The 24,008-nt window shown below is 45.1% G+C and overlaps 7 protein-coding genes across 7 annotated transcripts; 3 read left to right on the top strand and 4 right to left on the bottom strand.

Moving 5' to 3' along the window:
* Positions 1 to 2,482: 2,482 nt before the first annotated feature.
* On the bottom strand, positions 2,483 to 4,477 carry EYB26_003648 (uncharacterized protein; the record flags this gene model as incomplete). Its single annotated transcript, XM_054262942.1, has 1 exon — positions 2,483 to 4,477. One exon carries the CDS (start codon positions 4,475 to 4,477, stop codon positions 2,483 to 2,485), a length of 1,995 nt encoding a protein of 664 aa, XP_054118917.1.
* Positions 4,478 to 5,633: 1,156 nt separating this feature from the next.
* On the bottom strand, positions 5,634 to 6,110 carry EYB26_003647 (uncharacterized protein; the record flags this gene model as incomplete). The annotated part of the gene is made up of 1 exon (XM_054262941.1): positions 5,634 to 6,110. The coding sequence occupies one exon, from the start codon at positions 6,108 to 6,110 to the stop codon at positions 5,634 to 5,636; it is 477 nt and encodes a 158-aa protein (XP_054118916.1).
* Positions 6,111 to 6,533: 423 nt separating this feature from the next.
* EYB26_003646 (uncharacterized protein) lies at positions 6,534 to 7,435 on the top strand (the record flags this gene model as incomplete). Its single annotated transcript, XM_054262940.1, has 3 exons — positions 6,534 to 7,102; positions 7,162 to 7,321; positions 7,412 to 7,435. The coding sequence occupies 3 exons, from the start codon at positions 6,534 to 6,536 to the stop codon at positions 7,433 to 7,435; spliced, it is 753 nt and encodes a 250-aa protein (XP_054118915.1).
* Positions 7,436 to 8,609: 1,174 nt separating this feature from the next.
* Positions 8,610 to 9,524, top strand: EYB26_003645 (uncharacterized protein; the record flags this gene model as incomplete). Its single annotated transcript, XM_054262939.1, has 1 exon — positions 8,610 to 9,524. The coding sequence occupies one exon, from the start codon at positions 8,610 to 8,612 to the stop codon at positions 9,522 to 9,524; it is 915 nt and encodes a 304-aa protein (XP_054118914.1).
* Positions 9,525 to 16,258: 6,734 nt separating this feature from the next.
* On the top strand, positions 16,259 to 17,868 carry EYB26_003644 (uncharacterized protein; the record flags this gene model as incomplete). Its single annotated transcript, XM_054262938.1, has 2 exons — positions 16,259 to 16,646; positions 16,697 to 17,868. The coding sequence occupies 2 exons, from the start codon at positions 16,259 to 16,261 to the stop codon at positions 17,866 to 17,868; spliced, it is 1,560 nt and encodes a 519-aa protein (XP_054118913.1).
* A 1,651-nt stretch (positions 17,869 to 19,519) lies between these two features.
* On the bottom strand, positions 19,520 to 20,305 carry EYB26_003643 (uncharacterized protein; the record flags this gene model as incomplete). Its single annotated transcript, XM_054262937.1, has 1 exon — positions 19,520 to 20,305. The coding sequence occupies one exon, from the start codon at positions 20,303 to 20,305 to the stop codon at positions 19,520 to 19,522; it is 786 nt and encodes a 261-aa protein (XP_054118912.1).
* Positions 20,306 to 22,736: 2,431 nt separating this feature from the next.
* Positions 22,737 to 23,117, bottom strand: EYB26_003642 (uncharacterized protein; the record flags this gene model as incomplete). Its single annotated transcript, XM_054262936.1, has 2 exons — positions 22,737 to 22,991; positions 23,043 to 23,117. 2 exons carry the CDS (start codon positions 23,115 to 23,117, stop codon positions 22,737 to 22,739), a joined length of 330 nt encoding a protein of 109 aa, XP_054118911.1.
* Positions 23,118 to 24,008: the final 891 nt, after the last annotated feature.

Here is a 24,008-nt window from a genome sequence, read left to right as displayed (position 1 = left end):
ATCAGCCAGCCGAGAGCATCAGCAGCTGATAAGGGCTTGACAGCGCGACGAAAACAGAGGATTGTACTGTCTACATGCTGCTCCGCACAGAGTAGAATAGAGGCAGCTCATCCAATCCCTACTTAGCACGGCTTATACATAGATAGCTAGTCTTGCATACGTCGTAGTAGTTAAGGTCAGCCACAACGCCGCAAAAACAGAAGGGAAGGGACACAAAAACTGCAAGCGGACCCTTTCCGGATACGGCAGATAGTGGGGCCGCCGCACATCAATGACGATCTCAGTCGGGAAAACCTGCGCTCCGATTGGCCCACCCGGCCTGCCCCCTTGAGTGGTGGAATTCTATAACTACTCTCTAGCAATGTCCTGCTTCCGTCTGTTCACCCGTTCGCTTGCCTCTCGATATTGGCAGAACAGGTGGCTGGGAGATTGACTTGACATCTGCATGTCTTCGAGGCCAGTCAGGGCAGACTTTGGTGGCTCCTCCTTGGCTCTCGGTGGCTGCACTAAAATTCTGCAGTGGAAACTCCACCGGATTGCCAGCCAGGACCCACCTGGAACCGTACTTTGCTTTGTAGTATGTATGACGGTTGACCTCGGTGAAAATTCTAGTGTTTTCCACAGACAGAGAGCAGGTAGCAACCATGTATTGGATCTTCTCAATCCTATCAGAGGATAAGAGACATAAGACATAGTACAGTATGCATGCTATGTGTGTCGTCAGCTGAGCTAGCTATTCAACTCCGTCTGCAATGCAACACTCGTCATGTCATGCCCATCGACATCGAAGCGCAACTGGTGTACGTACGGAGCACATCCTCTGTACAGTTATTCTGTAGGCTCGGGAAATCACGGAGATTCAACAGTTGCAAATTTCAAGAATCTTGTGGAAGCTTGACTCTTTCTAGAAAAGATCCATATCGACCGAGAACCACGTCGAATCAATTACTGAATACGAGCGGTCGGTCAAATGAATGTTCCAATTTCTCACCAAGCTCGGGAAGTGGGTATCGGCATCGGCCTCGGGATTGACAGGTCCTGAGACAACTCTCGGTGTGCCGGTTGAGTCGGCATGTTTTTTTTTTTCTTCTGTGAAGCGGATAGTTTTTTCATGTGACTAGGCTTATTCCAGGTTAGGGGGGTGGATGCTATGCACGTATCGTATGGTACGTTGTCGCGTTAGAATTTTACTCCGTGCTGGGACCACGACATACTACGAGCGTGTGTTTGAAGGCTCACCGCCTTGCGAATCGAATAATAAACTACCACGTACTCTGCAGTAAGCCTCCAAAATGCCCTACCACCGTGGTACTCTGGTTCTGTCGGCAGAATGGATGGCGGTATGGATGTAACTAACCACCACTCCGTGGCAGTGGTATGATGGTGTGCATGGTGGCACGAATGACCCGGCCGGAGATAGGGAGTATGTACTGCGGTGGTTGTATGTCGCCTGCTGGGATTGACATGGTTCCCAAAATTTGGTGAAGCGATAGGTATTGGGATTAGTATGGATACGTATCCTACAGAAGAATGCAGGGCTAGACCTGCGGAGCAAATGTTATTCGAAAGCTTACGAATCGTAACGATCGATGGCAAATGCCAATCCTTCGAAGAGTTGGTTCCAAGGTCTTCCTTGGTGGACCTGTTTCGTTTCCCCTTTCTACCGTTGGGTTGGCGACCTTTTGCGTCCGTAGTATGTCCGGACCCTGTTGTCAGACATTGACCGTGTTGATGAAGGCCTTAGCCCCATATCCTATTGGTAGTGTATGGAGAAAGTGTGTTTACTAAAGATGGAGATATGAAAAAAATCTAAGATCTTGGAGCCATCACGGCGGGTACACATTACACAATTCAACGTGGACTCCGGCTAGAACGCTCCGGGAATCTTTAACCATACGGTAGTATTTAGTATTTACTACCGGTGAGTTCAATAGTCTTAAATTCACTATAACTTTGAATTTCCAAAAAGACTCGAATTCGTAATCTAGCAATTTTGTTGGGGTTCTTAATATCCGAAATCGCTATCATTAGGTTTCAGTGTCAATATTTACCTTTACTACATGAGTACTACGTAAGGTTCCCACAAACATAAAACAAAGACGGAGGATAGATGGAGGTCCCATATCAACGGAGCCATCCTACTTAGGGCAACCTCCTGAAGCCCTAAGCCACGGCCATATCACTAAACCTATCCAATACAACGCAAGTTAGTTAACTTAACTTAGTTAACTAGGTAACTAGTTAACTAACTTATCCAAAACTCAATTAGGTAAACTATTATCATTCCAACCAGGCTTTTAGGACGAAGCTATGACCTTTTCCTCTGTAAGCCTTTACAAATCCGATAGTATCCATTTGGCGAAATTCTAGAAGAATAATTATCCACTTGCTTTGACCGAAATAAGCGACTATTTCGGCTAGGCAGATATACTTAGGACTACTCCGTACTGAAAGGTGACATGACCGTCACATGTAGGTTCTACTATAAGTCCAGTTCCTTATGGGCAGGCCCCCGTTTCAAAGACTTGTGGTAGGAGCTCGCGCAACCAAATACAACCGCACCAGTAACTATCAGTTCTCGATGATCCCGTGGTTTTGTGCATGTCTTATCACCCCGCCGAGCGATCTCGTGAATGACCAGACAGGATTTGTTGCAGTTACAGTCTGGATGGACAGTAGGCCGGTACCAATACAGCTCTCCGCTTTGCTGCTTGGGCCGCTCACGGTCATCAAATAGGACTCGTTTTAGAGCGAGCTGTTCAACGCATGAGTTTGTCGCCGTCAATAACCCGGCAAGTTTGGGGGTAGTCTTCCATTTCCGTGCACTTTCAAATGCAGTTACGGGGTCGGGCCGGATCAGGTTTCCCAGGCGGCTACCCAGGATAACTACCATATCCTCAGTATCGCCTAGCATGGTCCACATGGGACCGCCGCCATTTTCCCATTTCATCTCTCTCTGGAACATATTTTCTGCCTTGAAAGCGAGCTCAGAAAAGTCCCATCCACGGAGTGATCGACCGGAGAATAATGATAATTTCCAGCCTTTGCTCTCCCGCCGGACGTTTTCTGCTGTTCGTAGCTTTTGAAGATCTTTCATGAAGTCGCGAATCACCATACCAAACGTCTTCATCTTGCCGTCCTCGATCTTTTCATAAAGTTCGAAATTCCAGTTGTGTTTGACTACCTCGTATGCGCTTAACCCACCGTCAGCGACAGCGGTTAGGTAGGGGAGAGTCTCCTGAACGGTGCTCAGGCACCGCTCACGGACATCTGATTGATGCAAGTACATTAAAGTCATATGGGCAATTAAGCTCAGCTCCGGAACAAGCCAACCGCGGTCTTCGTTACGATCATATACCAATACTGGACGCCGACGAGCATTCATGAGAAGATCCTCAACATCACGGTTACCCTCCAACGACACATTGAATCGCGTCGGTACAATCCATTTACCGCCGACCGTTGTGTTAAAGATCCCTTGGATGGAAAATCCAGCGCCCATCGTACCTTCGTGTGCCATCTCGATCTGAGACTTGGTCTTGGGCAACTGACTCGAGAGCTCAGCTGTAGATTGGGATAGTACTAACTCACGGGTCCCTAAGAGCACTCGCGCTTGGCTGTAATATCCAAGATACGCCCTAAGCTCGGCCAGGTGGCCAATGTCTTGAGTCCGGATCCAGTCGGGCGATTGAGCAATAACTTGAACGGCTTCTTGGGCCGAGGTCGCATTTGCGATGTGCCACTGAATGCCATCACTCAATTTCCGAGAGGGGAAAAGTATAGCTGACTCACCCACTAAGATAGTGCCGTTGTCGTATTCCATCGATACGGATATATCAGCGAAGCGCAGGAGAAGTGGAAAGGGGATTTCTAAACCTATCCCGTCTGGACGGTCACGCACCGGGAATCCAACAGCCAGCGTGGCCTTTTGCAAAATGTTTGTCCAGCATGGCTTGTCGAGGTACCCGTCCATTGAATAGTCTTGGACTGACAAACGGAAATATTGACCCCTAGAGGGGACCCAGGAATAGCATCCCGTCGTGAGGAAGGGACCGTCGGATAGATCTGATACAGCATGTCCAGTTTTCAATGCTTCTATCAAAGTATCGAGAACGACGAGTTCGCTGTCGCCCCATGTTTGAGCCACATAGTCCTTACAAGACATCATTTGCGCATTCCTCACGGAGCCCGTCAGTGTGATAACTTCGCGAAGTCCCTCGGCCCTCCCAGACAGTTCCTGCTGTATGAATTGGGGAGCGTTCCAAGACGGTCTAATCTCTACCACTTTTCCGAGTCGTTCCTCATCCAAAACAGTGGCAACCTGCTGCAGAATAGAACCTTTCAACGTCGCCCCTGCTTGTAGCAATTTCTCCACCACGTCATGCAGTCCCCTTTGTAGCGCCAGCATCAAAGTCGTAACTCCATAGTTTCCAGGAATATTGACATCAGCCCCTCTCTCTAGTAAGACAGTTATCATATCTAAATGTTTATGTTCAATGGCGATATGAAGAGGCGTGTTTGAATTTGAAGTTTTCTCATTCACATTGGCCCCGATCTCGAGCAGCTGCAGTACCGTATCTATATCATTTTCCCTCGCCGCTCTATGGATATCGGGCGGCCCTGAATTCCCATACCGGTATATCAGATGCTGGAATTGGATACTGCAGGAGGAGCAACGCTCAGCTTGACAGTTAGGACAAAATGCATCGATTTCATAATTCAAAGGTCCATAACTGCAACGGCAACAGAACCAAGATTGGGCAAGCGGCATTGGGGACAGACCTTATGAACTCGACGTTTGCTTTTTTTTTAAGGCATGCACGAGCTTCGGTCTATGATGAAGGAGTAAGAAGAAAAAGAAAAATAATTCCTGTCCGGGAAGGCTCCCTCATATATTGCGATCTAGGCTGGTCAGCCTTGCGGACTCGGCTCCCTACAACGGACAAGGCTGAGGGTCGTCCGTCGATACACTGTTTGAACGGCCGTCGAATATGGGATCGCACATCATCGACGTCAGTTCATATTTGTACTAGTCTAGTACGTATAGTCTTAACCAAATCCGGCTCTAGGGGGCAGAAACCGTTGATTGATGTATGTTCTCCCCGACATACTACGAGTACATACAGCATGGTGGGATCTGGAAAATCAGATGCTGTCGAGCTAGGAAATACCGCGCAGCCAATAAGAGATATCGGTTGCACCACTCCTGACGACAGTGAAGTAGAAAAAGCAAATACAATAAGCAAAATAAAAGAAGATACCTAACCGGAGATAACCGCAACCGAAAGCGCCTGGGATTCAAATCCCTTGGAGCTCACGATATGTGTATAACAGGCGCAAAAGCATCCGAATACTGACTAGACTAGAGGATGAGAGCCAAACAGAAAGAAATAAATCAACTTCTTGTCTTTCTTATCTATCACGTATTATTATCCTTAGTTAACACTCAACCTGGCGCCTTGTCAAGGATCAAACAGTCAAAGTCGCATTTATTATGCCCTTATCAGGCTTCCCTCCTGGAAATTATTTGCTATCAGCCTCTAAGGAGAGTTTGAAATTGAGACGCCACAGCATCGCCGACTTCTTGTGTGGATGCAGAACCTCCTAGATCTTTGGTACGAATCTCTAACCCATTATGATTGTGCGAGTCCAATGTCTTTCGTACAGCATCCTCCAGTAGATCTGCTTCTCGCGGCATACTGTTCGCCAAAATTGACTCCATTAACCATATCAGACTTGAGTGGAGACTGCTCAACCAAACTCGATGCACAGAAACGGCAAGGTCTAATATTCGCGAATGCATCTAGTCGCTGTCTCAGACGCAGAATGCCCTTTTCAGGATTGAGAGCTCCCGGCATATGTGCCCATTCTGGTTCCCCAACGGACCCCAGAAGAACTGCGTCGGTGGCAAGAGCGGCGTCCAGAACTTTGTCGGTAATGGGTTCGTTTGTCTTGTCTAGGCTCGCACCTGCGAGGAGTCCGTACCTTACTTGTACCTTGAAATCGGGCCTCTCTTCTACTAGAACAGTTAGCGGTTTCAGTGCTTCCGCTATGATTTCGGGGCCAATGCGATCTCCACGAAGCACTAGGAGTTTTCGAATTTCGGCCATATTACTGCGTAGATGCCAAGGTCGTAAAGCGTTGGTTGAGAAATTGTCAAATGAGGGGGGAGGGGGGATGCAGTAAAAGGACGAGATTAGAAACAACTGGAAACAAAGCATTCACTCAAATAAAAAAAAAATCTTGAATTGAATATATTAGCGAAACATGTTATCATTTGACTATCAGACAGCATTCATAGATCGACTTCGACGACATGCATAGCGTTCTTCCGGCGGGACAATCCGAGAGTTAAGGTACATTGATCTGTGCAACCACAAACTCATGATATTATTCCCTCCGAAAATGACTTGATTAATCTTGTAGTAGCGAACTTCATCTCAGCTTGAAATATACGACTTCAGTCCAACACACAAGTGACGGCTTACGACAAACACATCCGTTTGAAATTCTTACTGCAATCTAAGTAGACTATGGCTCCAAGACTCGAAGGGAAAGTTGCCATCATCACTGGCGCTGCTTCCGGCTTTGGCAAGGGCATTGCTACAAAATTTGTAGAAGAAGGCGCCAAAGTCCTCATTGTTGACTTGTCTGAAGAATCGGGCCAGAAAGTCGCCAAAGAACTTAGTTGCGAGTTTGTCGTTGGCGATGTCACAAAACGAACGCACTGGCAAGAGATACTACGCAAATCGCTAGAAATCTTTGGGGGTTTGGATATTGTCGTCAATAATGCCGGAGCCACTTACGCCAACAAACCGACCACTTCAGTCACGGATGCAGATTTTGATCTCGTTATGAATGTCAATGTCAAGTCGATATACCTGTCAACGGACGTCATTGTGCCGTATTTCCTCGATAATAATCGCCCTGGAGTCTTTATTCAGATCAGCTCAACGGCGGCAATCAGGCCACGGCCAGGATTGACGTGGTACAACGCATCCAAGGGGGCGGTTAGTATTGCATCCAAGTCAATGGCCGCGGAATTTGGCTCCAGGCAGGTGCGATTCAATACTGTCTGTCCGGTGGTTGTAAGCACGGGAATGTGAGTTATACACCATATACCATGAAAAAGGTATTTCCAAACCCCTAACGTATAAACAGGACACATCTTTTCCTCGGAAAGCCAGATACAGAGGAAAACAGAGCAGCCTTTGTGGAAACCATTCCACTCCGTCGCCCTTCAACGCCAGCTGATGTAGCCAATGCATGCTGTTACCTCGCCAGCGATGAGGCGGCATTCATTACAGGGGTTGATTTGGAGGTATGTACACACTATACCATTGATGTTCGAAGTTTACTATGAGAGTAATATACACCAGCGTACGTCGGATGACTAACTTTCTTCTGATAGGTCGATGGCGGACGATGTATATGAGCCAGTCACCATCGTCCGGAGGATAATCGCTGAGCTTACGCCGATATACTATGAATATAATCGATTCGTTTTGTCTTGCTTGCTTATGTGCACATGTCTTGGTGCGGTTTCAATGCCAATACATGTACTTGCCTACCAACCTTGGATCTCGGATATTATATGTGGTTCGGAATAAATACTGAATTCTCATAGTGTAATAACTACATAGTTTGCGTTTCAAAGTACCATTATCTTTATATGAATCAAATATGAGCACTAAATAGCATAAGGATAATAATGTATTCCTCGTATTCGAATCATGCGGGGGTTAAACTTTGTGCGGGATTTGAATTTCGGAGTGTACCACCCCCAATAATGCTGATCTTGGATTCTTGGCTGCGTTCGAATTGACCAGCTTTGGAAGGCAATCTACGGAGTACAGTCATGCTATTCTCCGGTATGAAGGACTATGAAGGTCTTCACTGGGAAGGGGTTCCGGATTGGAGTCATACGAAGCTCATGCATTGACAAGTCAAGTATCATCACCCTAATATCCTACCTAGCCTTCGTCCTCTTTCAACTCCAACTTTGACTCTCAGAAAAACTCAAATTCAGACTGGCTGGATGCGAATTAAGTTTCTCGCCATGAGGCCCCGCATAATTTTCTGGCTCAGGCTGGGGGAGTTCAGAGATTGCGTACGAAGCCTTCCGAATACTTTCAACTGAGAGTATCAGGAAAAGTCAACGTGCACAACACAATGAAGTCTCCCTTATCTCAGTCAGACGATGCTAGATTAAACGCAAAGGCGGGTAGATATCTGTGACCTTCTCCCTTTACTTAACCCAGCCGAACATATCGAATACTAACGGCATCGAGCAGATGACTAAAAAGCGATACCCATGCAGCAGCTGTGATCTCTCATTCAGTCGCCCAAGCCATCTAGATCGACATGTAGCATCTCATAATCCTCGCCATCAGCGGAATTACGTCTGTTGTACTCATTGTGACAAAGGGTTTGCGAGGAATGATGTATTGTTACGACACATGCGGGCTGTACATCAGGTCGACACTCCTAAGCGAAGTGCTCGAAAATCATGTCTACAGTGCATTCGAAGAAAGTTGAGGTGCGACCGGGCACAGCCATGTCAATCATGCATCAATTCGCGATCGCAATGTGCATATCATCACGAACTCATGCCATCTTCATCCTCCACTCCACCGGAGTCGACACCACCTGAACAACATGATGATGTTTTGCAAGACACAGTACCCCAGACGCTACCAGTTCAAACCAGTCATTCACGCTTCGAGAGTCCTCTTACTCCGGAACAGGAAAGCAACTCAGCTTCGGGCGAAGTTGACTTTCCGCGTCATGCCAGACCTGCCGAGAGAAGAAATTTCTTGGAACCGGAGAGCAGTGACTTTACTGCTTACTATGCAGGGAAAGGTTTCTTGCCCAGTTTCACCACTCAGTCTCAATCGGATATCGAGGAGTCTATTATTTATTCACTATCTCGTGACGATGTGCCTGCGAGTATGAATCCAGGGTCCGGAGGGCCAGACTGGCTGGACTTTCAGCTTCAAGAACCAACAATGCAGCAGGAATCATCCGCTATGACAAGCACATCCCATTCTGTCATACCTTTAATAGATTTCAATATTGGAAACAGTCAGGGATATGGAAATAACACCGCCGGGTTGGAGGTCCATGACCCGGGAACAGTCTCTGTTGATAGTATAGGAAACTTCACAAATCTCAATAGTCAGTCTCTTCCCACCTCGCAGCAGTGGCTATTTGATCAGAACCGCGAACGGTTCCCACCCCGTTGTCAACTACCACCTCTCCGCGACATCCTACACGGGAGTATTGCCTCGGCTTATGGGAGGAATGTGGCTGCATTAGAAGAACTTGTTCAACTTCTCTCTGTGTCTTATATTCCAAGGCTAGACAACTCATCATACGACGTCACTAGGCTTGCTGCTTTTCATTTGTTGAAAGAGGCCGTTGACAGATTCTTTGCCGACTTTCATCCTATCCTGCCTTTTAACTTCACGTCTCTCTCTAGAGGCAGAAAAGGCAGATTTGCAGCCCTCAACCAACATGGATGACGTGCATGCAGAATGGATACAGTGGATCGATCGGGAACGCGAAAAGCGAGTCACTTGGGCGTCCTTTGAGTACGACTGCAGCCGCGCCGCACTCACGGGCCGCCGTGGTGCCGTCGACCTTGGGGAATTTCCATTGAGGTTCCCCTGTGCTGAGGCCTTATGGGAAGCCCCATCTGCCCAAGCGTGGAGATCTCTCTCACTACACTCGTATTCCGGCATATCTGTAGCAACTGCTCTAGAAAGAGTGATGGCCGGAAGACTTCTACCCAACGGGTTGTCGTCGTGGGGGAAAAGATTATGCAGTCAGATCATTGGGCGGCTGTTATCGGATATTAAGCAGCTCGAAGTCGCATACCTCAGCAAGGCTTTGCGTCTCCCGTCTTTGTTGTCTGTTCAGCAGCAAGCTAAATTGGCTCTACTTGAGGGGTTTGAAAATCTTGGGCGTTCCACCGAGAATCCAGTTTCAAGCAAAGAGTTGATTGATCACGTGTAATACTACTCCTTTTCCACGTGTATCTGGTATTCTTTTGGGTACTAATTAATATCCACGTAGTATCTCGCGCTTGATTGTTCATTACTGCAATCTTTATAGTTCAGACGACGTGATGGAGCTTGTGGTTTATATTGTCCCATGCAGCACAAATTTTGGCTATTGCCAATCAATATCTTGTTTCCGCCGCTTGCGAGATTCTGCGCGTCTTTATGGGGTCCATATTTCTGATGGCGTTTGCAAAATATAGCAAGAACAACCCCTACTACGCCGAACTTGAGAAGAATGACCTACCATTCGTCAAATTAGATGATATTGAACATACAAGGGGGTATCAGAGCCAACTCGTCGGTGATTGGATTCTCCATGGCGGGCCGGCTTATATAACTGGCATCGACGATAACTAACTTAGTTAACTATTTAACTATACCTAATGAAACATTCGCCAGTCATGTCAGCAACCGAACCCAGGGCCTTTTGCAACGGATACAATACTGGGGTTTGTCTCGTAAGTTTGTTCGGATACTTCGGATTTTTGAGGCTTCCAGATGAGCAGCTGCTGGCAAGCAATGATTTGCAAAATATCTTCATAGATTTTGATTAAGCCCAGGCCATTCTAAATAGTTCATATTAAACAAGATGAGACCACCACCCACAAGAACAGATATTCCTTCAAATGAAATAAAAAACGGTCGACTTCAGATCACGCGGCCTTCTGAACCTGATTAATGCCAGCCTTTCCCATTTCACCACCATCTTCCATGTGCAAAATATCCTGCCTTTTCAAAACTCATCTAGCCCTCTGCGTTGATCTTCCGGTATATCATTGAAATGCACAGCAACATCATCACCGAATTTGGCGCCAATCTCTTCCAAAATAAAAAAATAAAAAAGGCTGCGCAGTCTCTGGCCAGAAGAAATAAACCTTAAAAAAATCATGATTGGCTTAACCTAGTGTCTAAGAAATTCATGATTGGTCCGTTCCATGTCTGAGAAAAATAAGCCGGGATGGGGTCCAAGACAAAACCAGAACCGTTGGACCCACGTCAAAAGGCTAGATTTGGGCTGCTGGGCCTTGTTAAGCTCAACCCAGTACCAGGTAGATCCTTGGTCGATATTCTATAATTAGCGAATATAGAAATAAATAAATACAACATCTATACTAAGATATCTGAAGCAGCAGAAATAATGCTAAGCAAGACCTTGGAACTGTCTTATACGGTACTTTATAGTCTAATTTGTTATGTCTTACGGTCTTTGACAGTCAGGCAATGGAATTTCATCATTAGCATTTAATATCCAGATAAGATGCCCCATCGTTCCAAGGTCCTACTTCGTATTGTTTCTACTCTTTTTTAATGCCTCGGTATAGATGCTCTATGCATAGAGGTTATTCTCAGCTGTCTTAAACCTTGTATTAAGAATTTTAGATACTAGGCCCTACTATTGAGTAATAATATACCAGTAAGACAGAGATATAAAGTTCTTAATATCCCTCTAGTATTTCTTAACTATCTTAGACTATAGTTATTATTATTATGTATCTATAATATTAAATAAAATGCATACCTTATTTACTATCCTTATTACTATAGGTGCTCTTTCTTCCTTAGTCTCGAGTAACCAGGTCGTTGTTTTTAATAAATGCACCTATCCGGTTTATGCCTGGACTCAGGGCCCTGCTGGGAGTCAAAATATTGTAATTGAGTCAAACAACCATTATGTAGAAGCAATGTATCAATCTCCTGGTGGTGTAGATTTAAGGTTTACTACCGTCCCAGATGGTCTATTAACCTCCTCAGCTCTAGCGCGCTTCACCTATAACATTGTTCAAGAACGAGAGCAGATATGGTATGCTCTTACTAATCTCTATGGAGACCCCTTTTTCGACCGTCCCGTCACGATGATGCCTGTGAACCCCAGCGGCTACTTGTGCAGAAAGATTAGATGGCCTAGCGGTGTACCAACAACAACTGGTCGCACTAGGGTGAATTGGTGTGGACCATATACAAGTTTCCATCTCTATCTTTGCGGTGGGGAGGTCTATGATGATAATGGGCAGACAGAAGAATCGGCACGGATTGAAGACGCGAGAAGTGCGAGAATTGGTGCAAGAATTGATGCAAGAATTGGTGCAGTTGGATAAGTGAGAAAGTGGGTGATGAGATCGGTGGAAGGAGATGAGGACGACGTACTCCCGGGGGAGAGCTGGCGGACGTGTTCGCACTGTTTGTTTATTTGCGGCTTCATTGTTTGGCCGTGTTTGCCTCCCGCGGCTGTGCACCTTTTGTATTGATGCCTGCGGGTTCAGGCACACACATGGATAGAAGCCCTTAGACCGTAGCTAGCTACAGCAGGTATATCAAATCTAACTAACTATATTAACACAAGAGGATTCTCCCTGTATAGCTAATATGAGATCTAATAAAGAAAAGATAAGATCATCTACTGATCATTTTACCCCCTGAGCTGCTAACCACGCCTAGCTCCCCAGATTTTTGTTAGCCGTAACCTCCGACACAGCATTGGTTTTGGGCGAAAACCAATATACAGGGACATAGGACTGTGTTGAACCAATAGATGTGATTATAATAATATCAGAATTTAAAATAATAATAATAATAATAATAATAATAATAATAATAATAATAATAATAATAATAATAATAATAATAATAATAATAATAATAATAATAATAATAATAATAATAATAATAATAATAATAATAATAATAATAATAATAATAATCCAAAGACCGCTGACTCAAATGAGTTAGTTGTACGATGCCGCATGCTTGAAGCCAACTCAAATCAGTCAGTCCTCTGTCTGCCCATTAGTTAGTTACGGTAGTTAGTTAGTTAGCAAAGGTCGGGTTACGGCCGCGGGTTACCAGACCCCACCCCTAATAACCCGGTTATCTGACCTCAGATTCGCATCTGACCCCAGACCCCTAAATAACTAGGGGATATCTGAAGCAGCAGAAATAATGCTAAGCAAGACCTTGGAACTGTCTTATACGGTACTTTATAGTCTAATTTGTTATGTCTTACGGTCTTTGACAGTCAGGCAATGGAATTTCATCATTAGCATTTAATATCCAGATAAGATGCCCCATCGTTCCAAGGTCCTATAGGCTTCGTATTATTTCTACTCTTTTTAATGCCTCGGTATCGATGCTCTTAGAGATTCATAGAGGTTATTCTCAGCTGTCTTAAACCTTGTATTAAGAATTTTAGATACCTAGGCTATTGAGTAATAATATACCAGTAAGACAGAGATATAAAGTTCTTAATATCCCTCTAGTATTTCCTAACTATCTTAGACTATAGTTATTATTATTATGTATCTATAATATTAAATAAAATGCATACCTTATTTACTATCCTTATTACTATAGGTGCTCTTTCTTCCTTAGTCTCGAGTACCGAGGTAGTTGTTTTTAATCAATGCAACTTTTCAGTTTATCTCTGGCCTTCTCAACGTCGTCCTGGGGGTGACAGTATTGTACTTGAGCAAAACCGCCAGCATTGGGAACTAATGCGTCCATCTTTTGGTGGTGTAGATTTAAGGTTTACTACCGTCGCAGATGGTCTATTAGTCTCCGCACCTCTAACGCGCTTCACCTATAACCTTCTTCAAGACTTTGGGCAGATATGGTATGCTCTTACTAATCTCTATGGAGACCCCTTTCTCAACCATCCCCTCATAGTTAAGCCTATGAACCCCAGCGGTCACGATTGCAAAACGATTAGATGGGCTCGTGGTGTACCGCCATCTGGTCGCGCTAGGATTACTTGGTGTGGACTATATACAAGATTACACGTCTATCTTTGCGGTGCACGTGATGATGATAATGGGCAGACAGAAGACTGATTTCTGAGTTGGCTTCAAGCATGCGGTAGTTATCGTACAACTCATTTGAGTCAACGGTCTTTGGATTATTATTATTATTATTATTATTATTATTATTATTATTATTATTATTATTATTATTATTATTATTATTATTATTATTATTATTATTATTATTATTATTATTATTATTATTTTAAATTCTGATATTATTATAATCACATCTATTGGTTCAACACAGTCCTATGTCCCTGTATATTGGTTTTCGCCCAAAACCAATGCTGTGTTGGAGGTTATGGCTAACAAAAATCTAGGGAGCTAGGCGTGGTTAGCAGCTCAGGGGTAAAATGGTCAGTTATCTTTTCTTGTACATAGGAATACGTACTCTTAATATTTATTAAAATCTCCACGGCAACATCTGTCAGAGAATCAAGAAAGTCACAGCCAATAGATTAGACGCTAGTCTACGGACACTAATGCACGATGGAACAAAGGATTATCCGTAACCATAGGGTTAGGGTAACATACATAGCGAAATACTAACGAAGTGACATGCTCGCTCGAACATATCACTCATATCAGTCTGCTAGGCAAATGATATGATCGCTATGTCAACGATGGAATATATGAGGACACTCATTTACCATGTATTTAGTTTTACTCTATCGTCTTGAATTAACTGTTTAACCTTGAGTATACCATTGCTCATAGATCTAGTTAAACCAGGGCTATCTTGTTTATTACTTTGGCTACCTGCCCTTTCCTAAGCAGAATACCACCGAACCGCCGTTCAGTGACGAGTTTACTCTGATCTAGACGCTTGACAAGCACCGGTTTACGACAACATCTTTATTAGATCTCATATTAGTTATACATTCTAGCAGTAGAACTAACTGGTTATTTAAGTTAGTATACGTTGTGCCGGTTAGCGGGGCGCTCGTTTCGGCCCCCGACCAACCAGCGCGCGGAACGGAAAATGTGATTGCCCGATCCAGTATTTTGCGGGGCCGTGGCAGTAACGTGGTTACCGGATTCGGTCTAGTCAGCACTCTCGCCGCTTTAACGAGGGAGGCCCCACCACATGACGCCTATATAAACTCCAAGTGCGTCCTCGAAGGACGACCGTCACTTCCACGTCCGTTTTTTCCCCCCGACCAGTGCAGCAATCTGACAACCGCCTTGTATTTGCCTGGTGAGGCATGAGAGCAATCGCCGATCTCAAACCACCCCTCTCCTCTCTTACTTTTTCTACGGATCCACTTTGTGCCTGAAGCGCCAGCGCTTTCCGACACGATGGAATGATTTGATTACCTGCTGTTCAGCTGGAGATGGAATACGGACTTGGAAAACTATCGCGAGTCATGACGCAATATCCATAATATCTCATGAAAGATATCTTCAGAGCAAGATTTGTGACGGTTGACTCCAATCTGGCGACTTGATCCTGCTTTTTTTCCCTCCTTTTTCCGGCTTCATTAGGCAGAACATTTTGCCGCAGCTACTGCATTAGCTGAATTCGATTCAATGGCTGAGCCTGTTAATCTGGATTCAACTATTGCGGTAGCGGGATTGCCCGATCCGAGCCATGTCAGACCGGGTTCCTTTTTGATGCGTCGTCACGCCGTCCACCCGTGTGATAGGCATGGTCCACTGTTACAACCAACGCCCAGGCAGGGTAGAGGCCAATGGCAAAAATACCGCATGGTCTATTTCAAAGGTCAGTAACAACCCAATTGAGAAAAATACCGCGATTCTATGCGTTATTGGCCTTCATGGCCCTCTATCTCCAAGGCGACGGCTTGATTCATGCGTCATGGCAGGTGATTAAAAGACAGTCCATCCACAAATGGGCCAACATCGCCTCGATTGTAGAACAAAAGGGGCTTGCTGGAAAGTGGATCACACCTTCGCGAAATACGAGGATATTCAGCCATTCTGAGTCTCACAGTCTATGGATCTCCAATCGGACGACTAGATACAATACCGGACAGCAGCTGAAGCTGACACAGAGATAATCTATACCTGGATGCGGACAGCACTGCCTCGATTGTGGGACGAAAGTTACACCGAGCACGACGACGAGCTGTGTTGGGCATGCTGCTGACCCATTTCTCATTTTTGAGCTGCAGTGTGCATTCATTGATTGGAGGGCAATCGACTACTGATGACGACGACTCCATTCGCAGTGCTAGGGTCTCATTTTGACGGAGTACAACAAATGAAGCGGCAAGGGCGGTTCATCGAATTCGAGGAGAATTAGCAATGATTGTCGCCAGGCCAACTATTGCACGGTCAGATGGGTATATAAACCGTCATAGCACGCGGTCTGAAGCACAAAATCGATCAAGAAGCTGATCTGTTCTGCTACAAACCCCTTCATAGAATATAACCATGGCCGTCACCTTGAAAAATATCAAATTCTATAATCCCTATTCTCTCCCTACACGGCCTTCGAAACGCACGTCTCCCAATCACAATCACACTTCAATCCCTCATCATACATCAAAGAGCACTGATCCTACCCCGAATCATTCCACACTCCCCTTCTCTCCGTTCTCACAACTAGCATTACCTCACCCCTTACCTCCTCGGCCACCAGCTACCTTTCCCTCCAGTCATCATACAGCATCTGCAACTCTCTATGTCCCCTCTAGCATATCGCATACACCTGATCCTCGTCCTGTGTGCAAGAATGATTTTGATCGAGCGTTGGATGACTTCTTGCCCGCTGGCGAGAAAGAAGAGGATAGGGAGCCCTCCAGTCGCCTTCCTATACAAGGTAAATCTTAGAGTCAGGAAGATGAAATGTTCTTAGCTTACATGAAGTAGATCAGAGGAATGAGAATCATACTCATACCCCTTTGTCTGATCCAGAGATTTTGACCGAAATGACAGTCAGCTTGCTATCATCCAGCTGCACTCTACGGAACCCCGTGACATCGCTAGCAGAAGCGAAGTCCACGCATCCAAAGCCACGTCATGAGTCGCAGCCACCGGAACAGCCCAATGATCTCGCGTGCACAACATGCACAACATCTATGGATACACCGCCGGCATTCTGTACCTCTGAATCGCATACATCAGCGCCTCACGAACCCAACCATGATTCGACGCATACGACCATACAAGCCTCCACACAGGATTCATCCGTACCCAATCAAAAACCGGTCTCAGTTCATAGCCCCGAATCTGGCGGAGCCATCTTAGGAAACGAAAGTATGGACTCTCAGGGAAGCTCCGGAGAATCAGAGCGTCCATTAGGAGATTTCTCAAAACGAAAGAGAAGTACATCAGCACACTTGTCTTGTCCGCCCACTCCGCTGGTTATCGTCCCAGATCTCTCCCGTTCTGCTTTAATGTGCAAAATGTCTAGTTGGCAGAAGTCCAACCGTTCGCAGTACTCAGAACGGATGGTCGAAGATCCTCACGAATCGGGCTCAGCTCCTTCTGACGACGAGAACGATGCAGACTATGTCGATCACTCCGAGACAGAAGCCGCCAGCGAAAGCTTGCACCCATCTAAGCGTCGCCGTAGAAGTCCAGGCGACGCTTCATCAGCCTCTCAAGGAGAACCTAAAAAGTCATCCTCGGAGTCCCCGCTGGCGGATCAACCTGAGTCACCACAAGAAAATTCGAGTCCGGAAAGTGAATCAATTCCTATCCGGGGTTACCTCCGATTACGAACTAAGGGAAGCGAGGTCATTTACACTTTGGAGTTCTCACAGACACATATTTCCTCATTATTCACAGGCGAGCAGATAGAGTCCCCTCGATCACACCAGCGGGCGGCCTATTCCGCGACAAAGACTCCATATTCGCCTGAGGAGGATGCATATATCATTGACCTAAAAGCTAAGAATCTCACCTGGGACGAGATCGAAGATCAATTTGCGGAACGATTTCCATACCGGAAAAAGACATCGCTACAGGTGCGTTATTGTACCAAGTTGAACCCCTTGACGAAAGAAAGTAGAAAACGACGAATTAAGAGTTGTCGGTAGTCACGCTTCCGACCAAATTTAATATAGCATGATCAACTAGACTAGAAGCATCAAAGCAATACTATCATCTGTAGCACTATCCACTAGCGGGCAAGCCGACTATCACACCAGCTGATTGATAGTTCGTTGATTAGATATTTTCTCGCCGGTTGATGGCGAACACTACCTTAAAGAGTTCAGTCTCATTTCAATGAAGGCGCAGGTTGAAAGTGAGTTTCCACAAGAGCGGCAATCAATAGAATTTTACATAGCAAGCGATCGCACGGCAAGGCGCTGTATGGGATGAAGAAGAGGGTGAAGACACGGGGAGAACAGGTTGAATCAAAGTTGTGCATTTCTTGCACTGCAATTTTAGTGTCTGCAAGGAACTGAAAAACCGTGGTGTGCCTAACGGGAGCTAAAACGGCCCAATGGCGTGGAAGAAGCCCTTTTTGGGATCTAGTGATGACGAAGTGGAGGCAAAGTATGATCGTGAAGAATTTCCATGTCTTCATGGCATTCGAATCGCTACAGTTATTCAGGACTGTTGGGATGAGAAATACGAGAACACTGGTCAAATTATAGAATCCCTAGAACTAGCACTAGAAAGAACGACGGCGGAGAAATCACTATCCATGCTACTTCGAGTAAGTCACCTATTCAGTTAATAAAGTCTTTCTTCACGAGTATATACGCTAATTCGCGAAGATTCTGATACACAGAGTGGAGAGCCCATTCCTGCTGATGGCGCAGATCACGACGACATGAGTCTACCGCATGCGAATGATGTAGTTATGAATCCGACGGAATCACTGAGTGTTGGTCTGCTCAAAGAGAGTATCGATACAGTAAGAACCAGGACATTCTCAGTGCAAGGCAGACGCTTAATCCGGATTCTTCTTTGGACATCATCCTCAGTGAAAGCCGGGAAACTAGTCCAGTAGTACGGACAGAAAATATCAAGGGTACACCATCATCATCTGGTGAACGAAACGGAGTCTGCACACATGAGAACAATTCAGTTAGAGTCATCATACCTGCAGCACGGACTCCGAAGCCACGCACCAAAAAATCAGATAAACGCCATCGTCGTGGACGTCCTAAGAGGCAAATACCCAGAACGACTCCATCCGACGAAAGTGACGGGGCTGACGACTCGGAAGATGATGATTAATTACGTTGAACGGACACCACAATTCGATGACCGGTACCATCCTTCCAAAAAACCGAGACAGTTCCCCGTCACGAATAATGATCGCACTGATGTGGGAGCTGCCGTCGATTAGAGGGATAGTCGCATTAGAAGTGAACTCATTCAAATTTTCGCCGGTCAACACAGTTTGCTTCATCAAGAATGCGATGGGTTCATTTATTGCGGGGTGCGAAAATAGAAGTGATCTAAAATGAAATGAGGCTACGGCAGGCGGGTACTACACAAAACGCAAAACCACCGCTGGCAAATATAGTCTCCCCTTTCCTAATTAAATATTCCTACAATGCAGTATCCATGCCCATGTTAAAGTAAGAACAACTCCAGAGTTGCGATGTAAACATGACACTTCAGTGCCCAAGAAGTTCCAATCAAATCCATCATGAATAGGAAAATCATCTGGGAGAGGTAAGTCTGAAGCAGCCACATCCCCGGTATCCGTTGCGGAATCCCGACAGTCACTTAAATCACATCTTCTAGATCTCGTAGAAGCTCCTGTGCGGATGCATATTCCTTATGCCAGCACTTCCGAGTGATAGAGCTGCATGCATGTACTTCCTGTGGGAATTGGCACTTCGCAAACCTGTCCTGAACCTTTTCAAACCATCCATCTTCTCCATCCACAATCTCAGGAAAGACTGCGTGACGCATCATGATAAAGTAGATAGTACACCCTAGCGCAAAGAGGTCGGTTTTAATGTCCGCTTCGAAAGGGTCATCACGGGGGCAATAAAACCTGCAAGGTTCGCCACTTCCACCGTCAAGTAGTACCTGTCCATCTGGCGAAATTTGTTTACCTTGAAAGTCCGATAGCTTAAGATGAAGTTGTTTATCGAGGAGAAAATTCGTCGGCTGGATATCACAATGAATAACTCCATGAGTATGAACCCACGCAACCGCCTCAGATGCCTCTCGGCACCAGGTTACTTGCTGCTGAATCGAAGAACATAACATGGATCCTGATTCAAGTATAAACTGAGCCAAGGTTCCGTAGAAAGCACGCTCCAAGTACAGCCCTTCTTCTGAAAAGGCCTTCAGTCCTATGATCCGCTCATGTGGTCCAAGAACCTCAAGAAGTCGTCTCTCCACGTCGAGTCGGCCCATGTCCCCACCAGGCGCAAGAGGGTACTTCAATACTGTGAATTCATCTATTTCTCCAATGAACGCACTGCTTCCAGAAGCAATGACTCGCTTTACTCTAGCTGGCCGATAGTGTTGGTATACAACCACTTCTGTGTCGTTTAACATAGCAGACCACAGTGATGGGACGAAAGAACTTGAGAAGAGATAAATGTTTAGTGGAATAAGCTATTGAATGGAACTGGCTGGAGATGTGTTAAATAGCAGCGACCGCCAAGACATTTAGTGGCGCTTAACTCCATTTTTGAGACGCTTCTGGTCTTACCATCAGAAAGGCGGTGAAGATACCGACCTATAAGGAAGCGCCAATGCTTGCCCTTGCGTATATATAACCGTCCAACCCCAGGTAATGCCGTAGGCATTACTTGTGTTGCCTTTTAGTTTAGAGGGTTACTACTTCTTGGGTTACACCATCCACGAAATCAGAGACAAATGAGAAGATGTTTTGATATATCTCTAGATTAGATTTTCCTTTATTTATTACTAGCTAGCATGTGAACTCGATATTTTACCACTTAACGAGCGCCATAGTTTCCGGTCACTAAGGATGGCGCTAAATGTATTTATAATATAATACCAAACAAGATCGATGCTATGTATCTGAACTACAACGATAAACCAAATACCACGGTACCGAAAAAGAGAGATTCCCTTAATGGGGCATTCTGGTAATGGTTTGTAACGGTTGCGAACGTTCTGTTTTCGCTCGAAATAGCACCATCTTTCCTAACAGTCTGAACTGCAAACGAACGTAACCGATGAACGACTCGATTTGTGGCTAGTCACAGCCCCTGAAGAATGGTCAGAAGCAAAGCAAATATTAATTAACGTGGAGTACATGCATATAAAAGGACGTATCTAGCACTTGGGACATATATGTCCTGGAACTCTCACTCTGGATGATCCAAGGTAGACATCCTTGTATCCCGTGCAGTTCTTGCCTCCCGGATTGCTGCACTGAACAAACACAGGATCAGGTATTTCATGCTTTGGCGTAGCAGTACAATTTTGATATATCTTGATGACGTTGCGTCGCTCGCAGCCACAGGGCATGATGTAGGCTTGAGGTAGTTATTCTTTATGGATTGAAAGTGAATTGGTGCGGTAGAGGATACAGCTTTGGAATTAGAGCAATGCTAGGGTTTCTCAAGTGCAATAAGGCCTATTTATATTCACTTCTGATACGTTATGTTGGTACTCCCAAATTGTCGCAGTTCACTAGAGATTCTGCTATACAATAGTTACGAATTTGGGAGACGCACAGGACCCGCGCAGCCTTGGCTTTTTGTCTCATTATGTCTCGTCGCGTCTTCTATTGTTTCATATTGTTTCATTGTTTAAATATTGTACACGCAAGTGGAGTGGCGCCGATAAGGTGTTTGATTGGTAGTTATCGCTTGTTACTCTAATTTTGGCCCCCACGCACCACTTCACAGCTATTAATACCGCGCCTTAGGCACCTTTCCTTCAAACATTTTCATTTTATTTCATTTTCTCTCCCTTTGTTTCATATAATTTCATTTAGCGCATGCACACGATGTCAGCGGTAGATGAGTTCTTCGAGTCACTTTCAAAAACAGCTATTGCACTAGACCGGGAAAAGCTATTTCTCGATAAAAAACAGTATAGCAAGCTCAGATCTGCCTATATCCTCCGTCATCACGGCTACAGTGGTGAACATTTTTCACGAGCTGTAGCAAGCAGATATGATCGGGCTGAGCAGCATCTAAAAAACGCATCGTCTCTTGGGAACGGGGAACTCTTATTGGTTGCAACTACAAAGACTATTTCACAATTAGGCCATTTCAAACATGAGGACCTATTCCCTCGACTCGAAACGTGGTTCAAGGACCATCCAGTGTCAAAGACGCTAGAGACAGCGGCATTAGGACAGCTTGATATTGTGAAACGGGATATTGAAGTTGGGCAGCTAGGTATTGGCTTGGTGATTTTATCCTCAATCAGAATCCTGTTAAGTAAATAATACAGGCCGAAAGCGGAGGCAGCGTCGAGCTCTGAAAGCTGCCCGTGAAGATGAGTCTCAGGCCTCACAATTTATTTCAGATCTAAGCGATACTATAATCGCGCAACAGAGTTCAAACATACGATCACCACAAGGTATGCATCAATCCCAAACCATAAACGCATCGAAGAAGACGGGCACAAAACTTACTTAGAGATAGAACCCCCTCAAAATTCAGGTTCGAACCTCAAAGTTTCCTAGTATACAAAACGAAGATCCTTACAGAATCTAGGTGTCGAAGAGAATCACGCTTTAGCAGCAGCTGATCAAGAGACCATACCGTTTCAAACATCCCAGCTTCAAAGCTTCCTTTCGAAGTACCAAGCTGAATTTCCGCAGTTGCAAGTAGTCTCTGAATTGCTCAAATTCAGCAGTCCAAATCATTATCTGACTTATCCGTGGTTGAATCTTGCGCCGCCTTTTATTCACATCAATCTGGAGTTGCCAGTCGGAATGAGTGTCAAGCTCGAGTTGTCGATGGAGCTTAGTTATTTTTTTATCTGGGAACTCTCGAATTCAAGCGCGGCGAACTTGGAAACATCGAATTGACGGCTGGCCTAAGATCAAGCAGGTTCTGCCTTCATCCAAAATCAAGATTCGAAATCCGTTGCCCGAATTTGGTCCAGTCGGAAGAATTTCCACCTTGCCAGTGCCGACTTGAGTATGAACTGCCCCCTTTCCACCACTCTCGTCTATGAGAATTGCATAGGCTGTATCAGAATTCACATATCTCCCCGTAAAGCGAGTTTCTTCAAGAATCACATCCATGTTCTATAAATTATTACCAGCACCAGTAAATTATATATTATATATTCGACATACTGTGAGTTGTTTCACCTCCTCCTCAAGTTCTCGGTCATTTGCCGAATTCGCTTTCTGAAAATGTGTCTCGCTCATACTTGGGTAGGCTCGGAGGTATCCGGAGTAATGTCAAACGCACGGCTTCGATTATAGCGAACCTTTTAGAATAATGATTAGCTAGCGGTGCCTGTAAAGTACCAGATTGTTTCTTACCTTTGCCAACGGACATGTTATGTAAGTGAGTGAAAAGAACTTTTGGAACTTTTGATGAACAATATTTAGCGGGGAAGGAACCGCAGGTCGAAGTTGGGCACGAAAGGAAAGAGTCTGTCATGTGATTTTCAAAATTGAATACCCGACTGCCATGGTAGCATAATAAACACAAAATAAACATATCCATACACGTTTAAGATTCGACAGCTATTCCATCAATGTATTTTGTGCTACGTTTTTTTCTTCATGCGGCTCTCCGGGTATTTATCAAAATTTGCTAGGTGCATCAGAGTATCCCTATTAAACAAAAGGTTTCATCTTGTTTCATTGAGTTTCATGTTTGCTTTTTTTTTGCCCCTCCCTGCCGCCGTGTCTACGATATAATCCCTGCATACTTGCTGTACCCATCAACCGTGACATGAGGATGCCAACCATTGATTTCATGAAGGCGACACCGAAGCACTATTATAACTGACTGTTTGTTTATCAAAAGAATAAGGTATTATAAGTTTGAATAGATTACATCACGAATCCAGACTTTCCGCTGCCATTTGCCCGAGCCTGCAACAAGAAATGTGGACAGCCACGGGCGAAGTGGCGTTTCTAGTACGTAGAATCATTGTCAGCTTTCTGTCATAGCGGTACAGACAAACAGTCAAATGATGATATCTATCTTCGGACTTTCTTGTTTAATAAACTATTTAACTTTCCTTCCTCCTTCTGTGCAGCGATGAGTTCCCACAGGTCATTCAAAGACACGTGCTCCAATATACT

Source organism: Talaromyces marneffei, chromosome 2, assembly GCF_009556855.1.
Source record: "Talaromyces marneffei chromosome 2, complete sequence".
Classification (NCBI taxonomy): Eukaryota; Fungi; Ascomycota; class Eurotiomycetes; order Eurotiales; family Trichocomaceae; genus Talaromyces; species Talaromyces marneffei.
The sequence above is the reverse complement of the archived record's forward strand: the minus strand, read 5'-3'. Positions and strand labels throughout refer to the sequence as shown.